Here is a 6,797-nt window from a genome sequence, read left to right on the forward strand (position 1 = left end):
CAGAGGGCCGGCTATAAAGTCACATGCAGATTTTCCACCGCAAGGAGGGCTGGTGCCCTAACCCCTGTGTAGTTCAAGGGTCAACTGCAGTGGGTTTTCTTAAAGTAGGCTGTATGTAGGAATTCCCTGGCAGTCCAATGGTTAGGACTCCAAGCTTTCACTGCCAAGGGCACGGGTTCCCTGGCCAGGGAACTAAGATCCCACAAGCCGTGGGGCGTGGCAAAAAAAAAAAGTAAGGGTATATGTGGTAGTGCAGTACATTTTTTAAGATGCACATCTCTCACCAATCGAAATAAGTAACTCTCCAAGTTTACAGTTTTCAAGATTTTTCCAGTGATTCCAGCCTGAAGATCCACAGCCCAAGAGCAGGCTTCAGGTCAGTGAGGTTCTGAGAGGTCATATAAACGTGTGTATGGCTGTTTATGGAGAATTTGTCCCTCTGATGAGATCCTTAAATGAGCTGGACCCAAAGAGCTAAAGGACTCAGAATATATCCCGAAGTTAGCATCCTGCAATGTTATAAAACTTTCCAAGGTGAGGGTTAAGGGGTTGGGGGCTTCTTTTCAGGGTAACAAAAATGTTCTAAAATTGAGTATGGCGACAGATATACAATTCTGTGAATATACTAAAAGCCATTGAGTTGTATACCAAAAATGGGTAAACTGTATGGTATGTGAATTATATAAAGCTGTTACACAAACAACTTTCCAGGAAGACTCCTGTTACTCTGCAATGGATTCCCCAAGCTAACATTATGTTAATAAATACCTGTTAGCCACCAAAATGTAACTACTGGATTATTTGAAGACAACGATGACAACAGAATTCCCTTTTGCTTTCAACTGTACTCTTTTAGTAACCAGGAAGAAACATGTGATATCTTGATGTTTAGCTAGAAATGGCCAAATTTACCTCAAATTTGGTGGTCAGAAAGTCAGCCAGAGACAAAATGGCCAACCTGCATAGACTCTTCCCCCTGCTGAGGTCGGAGTATTTACCCAAGGTGAAGTACTTGTTCCTTAGCCCTGAGTCAAAAGTTTCAAAATGAAGAAACGGGGCCCCCATCATCACCTCTGAAGAAGAGGCACACCTTAACTTCCCCAAACCATGTGCACGTCACCCATGAAAGAAGTCACGGACAAGGATGACTTCCAGGCTCAGGGGAGAACTGGGAAAAGCCTTATCGCTCTCCCTCCACAACGCCCCGCACACTTAAGCACTTATGAATTCTAAAACAACGTCTGGGTCCAGCTCTGCCCTTTTCAGGGTGGGACTGAAAGGAGCTTCATTTCATGTGAAGCTGCCCGGAAACTGCTAGCGCTACCTGCCTGCAGTGGAGAACAGAGGGTTTGTTTAACTTGCCCCAAATGAACCCATTTAGGCATCCAATCAACAACCTGTATTTTGAACAATCTCAAGATCACAACCCACATGGAAGCTGTGTACACATGGGTGGCTGTTTCCACTATTCCCCCGGGGGAGGCAAAGCAAATTATCTTTTCACATAAAATAAACCTTAGCCCCAGAATCCTGCATTTCCTTCTAGTAACTACAGCCAGTTTCTTATTTGTATTCCCACAACAAGAAACCTTTCTAGTGGGATACTCCTCGAAAGAGGTGATGTAGGAGAATTGAGTCCTCAGCCCCTAAATCAAGCTGCGAAAAAATTGACTTCTCCAATAGGAAGAGAATGAAGAAGAGACTGACTCTACAAATTAACGAATTACCAGTCTCTAAGCTTCCAACTCAGTTTTCCAACTGTACCCATCATGGGTTTCAAGGACAAGCGGAGAAAAATATATAACCAAGTGGAAGACCAGCGATTAGATTCCCAGAAAATCACTACTGTTATCTTTTTACAATGTGTGCACGTGCTGCAAGTTAACTATCATACCGTCTCTACTTGTCTAGGAACACATCTTCAAAAAACTTTCAAAATATTCAGTATAAATTGGAATTTGAAAGAAATCTCCAAATAGCATCTCCAAAGGAAGCCGAGATGGATTCTGATATTGAGCACTGGATTGCCTTAAAATCTCAGGATCTCTAAGGCAACGACGTCTTCTGTGTTGGCATCCCATTTGAACAGGTATTCTAGCGATACGTGAATAGAGTTTAAAAGACTATTTAAAAAGGTCACTGATGAAGAGGCTGAAGCTCATTAAACCAAGCCACAAAAGGAACTTTAAAGTATCTGTGTTATGACAGGTAAAGATTCTGGTTGACTTGTATACACCTTGGAAGACAGAAGACCTCAGGATCCCATAGAACAAAGCTCCATGAAAGCAGAAGCGGTTGAGTTCACCACCAGATCTCCAGCTTGTGCCTGGCACCCAACTAGGTGCTCAGTACATTTCTGTTGAAGGGATGAGTATTGTTGAATAAATAAACTGCAGGAATGCAGTTTCCAAAATCAAAGGTTCAAGGTGAGATCCATTTTCAGTAGAGATCTTAACATGAAATATTATCTTTTCCACAGACTTTTAAAATACTCTGTTATGCCTCAAATACTACTGAAATTATCTTTTGTTTCTCAAGAACAAAATGCACCAAACACAGAATCAATGGGCCCTGATTCAGATGAACCTCCGAGAACCTTTTTCCTTCCTAAAAAGGAGGAAATGGAGATTAAGAGCTATGGCACTACAGCAGAGTCACCAACAAAAACCAGATATGCATATTTGATTAACAACCTTCTCCAAAACTGGCAGCTTCCTCTGGTTTCTGTTTCAGCTAAGCAAGCATTTTTCTTCAGTCTACTGACTTTAAAAGTTTTCCCTTTCGTTTACTCAAGAACTTACATATTTCCTTGTCTTCATTCTTAATGCTCCCAAAGTTTCCCACAATTTACCTGTGCGACTTTTTACCAGAATCCCTTTTGTCAGGAAAATCCTTCCCTTTCCACCCTCCGACTCCCCTTGCTGAAACCATCCCTAAATACTGTCCTTTCTTATTTTATGGAAGCTTCATTTCCTTGCAGCAGAGGCCTGGTCTATTTCCTGAAGCTAAATTATTTGGGCTCCATAAAAGTGAAAATAAAATCATTCAAACCACATTCAGGCACAGAATCACCTACCAACCTGCACCTTCCGCCAGTTGCTTATCCCAATATGCCTTTCTGGTGGCGACCTTGTGTTCCCTTCATCCTTCTGGCATCTGTATTTTCCAATCCACAGAATTTTCCCCTCCCAAGTCCATAAATCCTAAATCATAGGTAACAAAAAATTTCCTGCTATAAATCCTGTTTCCCAAGACTAAACAACCTTGATAAATGAAAGCAACCAATGACAGAAATGAGCTTACTTGCAATAAAAAAGCATTAATGTGTTTAATCCTTTGCATATATGGCGCCATAAAGTGAATAGATGGAAGAAAGAAGGAATGCACTTTACAAATACTTCATAAAGATTATTTCATGTGATCTTTGTAACAACTGTGGAAGACAGGCAGGGCAGGCATTTATTACCCCCATTTACAGATGACGAAACTAAACATCAAAAAAGGTTAAGTGACTTGCCCAACCAATGACATCACATGACTAGCGTCAGCCCAAACCCATATTAAGGTCCTGCCTCTTCCAACCCAAAGGATGTCCACTATGTACCCTCTCTGTAGGTTTCTGTCCTACAGCCAAGGAGCAACTTCCTAGAGATTCGGCATTTGAAAGGGAGGACGGTCCTCTGACTTTGGGGATACCATCTCCCTTCAGCTAACAAGCCAGAAAGCCATCTTCAACCTTGCCAACAGAAAACAATGCCTTTTTCTTCTTAGACCACTCTTAACAACTACTTCTTTCCAAAACAATTTCCAACAGTTCCTGTACTAAAGGGACTTACTCTTAAGGCACTAATAGTCCAAAAAGTCTGCATCACATATCATTTTCTCAATAAAGTTCAGGGCTGATGCAATACTTTTCACTCTTAGATTTTACAACTAAAATGACAAGAACACAAAACAGTCAAAAATTATGCAAGACAGTGCTGCATTTTTTTTACTCCACCACAACTACCTCTATGTGTCTCCTGTGAGTCACTGTCTGTGTTCAGTCATCACTATAGGAACTGCCATTCTCTACCCTAAATTATTCTACTTTATTTCTTAAAGAAAATCTCTGCAATAAAAATGGAATCCTACTACATCTTTCACCACCTTGCTGCAGCACTCACCCCTTAACGCAGAACCTCAGATGTCATATTGCTCCAATTTTTATCACTACCATTTTACACAAACAGAAAAAAAGATGAAGTAAGGTTATAATTCATTTATTTATTCATTCAACAAACACATGAAATCCTATCAGACGCCAGGAACTGGGACCCAAAAATGAACACAAAAGTGTCCCTCCTCTCACAGCCTGGTAGAGACTAAACTAAAGAAGTAAATACAGAATAAACTGATCAAGGTTAAGGTGGAGGTGAGCACATGGCTTGGGGCAGTGGCCATCATGAAATGCTTTCTGGAAGAAGTGGTTTGTGAGCATTTACAAGCATCTCTCTCTGGACTTTCAGTACCAAATAAGCCTAAAAGACTCAACCCCACTCCTTGGTAATATTTACTGGTCAATAGTCAAGTAAAAAAATCTAATTAAATAGCAGAATTTATTCTTGACTCCCAGCCCTAAATTTCAACCCTTAACCCCTCCCTATTCCCTTAGGCACAGAGGCATTAACAAATTCTGTCCTATATGGTGCCTTCTCACAAGTCTGTAGAATTAAAGATATGCACAACGAAAGAAAATGTACTTTAAAAATGTATGATCATTTTCCTAACTGGAAATGAACACTTTGAACAATCCAAGCCCTACAAAGCATGGCTGTCGGAAGAGGAAACTGAGGTTAAAAAAAGTCCCACTTTAATACAACAGAATAAAAGGTCTCTTTGAAGTCGCCAGAACAGCTTGAGCAAAAAGAGAAACAGAAGGCTATTGTGGGGCTTTAGCCTCCAGATGATGAACCCCAAACGCCCTGCAATGGTAAACAAACAAGCCTCTGAGCCAGAATCTGATTTGGGAACCTAACAAAACATTACAATTTAAGGAATCTCTCTCTCTCCATTCATTATTTCCCAAACAAAGTCCCACTGGCTGGCAGCTCCTGTTTTTTTGCTGGTTTGTGGGTTTACTGCTTGTAAATTATATTGTGCTTTTCAAAAAAAAGGTACAGGTAAATGAAAACAACCACGGTTTTAAAGAGCCATAAAAGACACTATATGTAACAGAAATCAACTCTGCCTGTGTTTACTATGAGGACCTATTACTCCTTTATGCTACTCCAGTGGATTTTAAACTCAAATGACTGCTACCACTGCCTGCTAAAGAGCAAGTTAGAGGGAAGGAGCAATTTCAAACACCTGCCTCAGCAGGGGCCCAGACTGCCTCCCTCACCATCTCCCCGTGCCTCGGTCAAACAGCTGACCTGGAAATGGGGCTGCAGACCCCGGCCACTGCTATCCCAACAAGTGGGCTCTAAAGTCACACTTCCATTTGGCCCGGCACACCCCCATCCCCACCACTGAGATCACCAGCCTAAAGGAGGGAAACTCAGCGGCCCCAAAGAGGAGGAGATGGCTGGCGGAGGGCAGAAATGGGTGAGAGGGTCTTGAGTGGTCACTTTACTCCGCCGGCCCGACGTGGGCCCGGGAATCCAACACCTCCCCCAACTCGGAGTCCCTTTCCAGGGCACCGACGAGCCCCTCCCACTCCTTGGCCCAAGGGGCTGCGGTTCCCACCCTCGACCCCTCCGGACTTCAGCGACCGCTTGGGCCCCGGGGACCCTGGCCCAGGAACGACGCCATGCCAGAGCCGTCTCGGCCTGGGCCGCCAACCCCTGCCCCGGGCCCCACCCGGCCGCCCGCAACCCTCTCAGGGCCCGGGGCCGCCCCGCGCCGCCAGCCCGCCCGCCCGGTGGGCCGCGCACCGTGTGGGACTGCAGGCTCTGGCTCGCCTCGATGGCTGCTGTCAGCGGCACCGTGTCGTCCAGCAGGACCTTGCCGGCCGGCGGCTTCTCCATGAAGGCCATCCCGGAACGCCCGTCCACCACCGCCTCGGGACCAGGGGCAGGAACCAGAGGCGCCGACTCCCGTCGCCCGCCGGGATCCGCCGCCGCCGCCGCTGTCAACACGCGCCGCCCCACGCGCCGCCGCCGCCCGCCGGGCCCTCGGGGTCCTAGCGCCGATCTTCCCCCTCCGCCGCTGCTGTCAACACTGGCAGCCCTTTGCGCCGCCGCCTCCCGCGGGTTCCTAGCGCCAAACTGTCGCAGTCACCGCTGCCCTGGACCCGCGCCTCCACGTGGCCGCACCGCAGACCCGGTACCCTTAGCACCGGGCCTCAGATCTCGGGGCAATTCACCCTAAGCCATCATCACCTCCAGAGGTCCTCAGAGCCGGAAACACCGCGTCTGGGGCCCTGCGGTCAGGAACCCTCAGGCGCAAAGATCCCAAGCCTCTCGCTGATGGGCTTTTCGCATTAGGCCCTCAGAAGCTGGACTCTCAGTCTCGAGACCTTTACAACTGGACCTTTCCCACTCAGGCCTGCCAGGTCCAAGGACCCTAAGACCCAGAAAAAAAGGGGCTTCAGGATGTGACCCTCAGTCTGTGCCCTACAGACCCAGAAACTTTCTAAAACCAACCCCTCAGATTCAGCTTTTATGGGGAACGCGTGAACCTGGCTCTTCAGACCCAAGAACCTAACAGCTGAGCCCTCAGGATTGGACCCCCGAGTTGGAGCCCTAAGACTCCAGCACCCCCAGACCCAGAGCTCTTTGAACTGGGGACCCTAAAAATTGGGTATTGGTCCACAA

General features: G+C 46.1%; 1 protein-coding gene across 4 annotated transcripts in view; it reads right to left on the reverse strand.

Moving 5' to 3' along the window:
* PXK (PX domain containing serine/threonine kinase like) overlaps positions 1-6,106 on the reverse strand; it is a 76,631-nt gene extending 70,525 nt beyond the window's left edge. For all 4 annotated transcript variants that reach the window (XM_082637933.1, XM_082637935.1, XM_082637932.1 and 1 more), the window contains exon 1: positions 5,916-6,106. In XM_082637933.1, the coding sequence (XP_082494059.1) occupies positions 5,916-6,017 (102 nt within the window). In that variant the 5' untranslated portion in view covers positions 6,018-6,106. The remainder of the gene's footprint in view (positions 1-5,915) is intronic.
* Positions 6,107-6,797: the final 691 nt, after the last annotated feature.

The sequence above is a fragment of the Mesoplodon mirus genome (assembly GCF_964341445.2).
Source record: "Mesoplodon mirus genome assembly, chromosome: 12".
NCBI lineage: Eukaryota > Metazoa > Chordata > Mammalia > Artiodactyla > Ziphiidae > Mesoplodon > Mesoplodon mirus.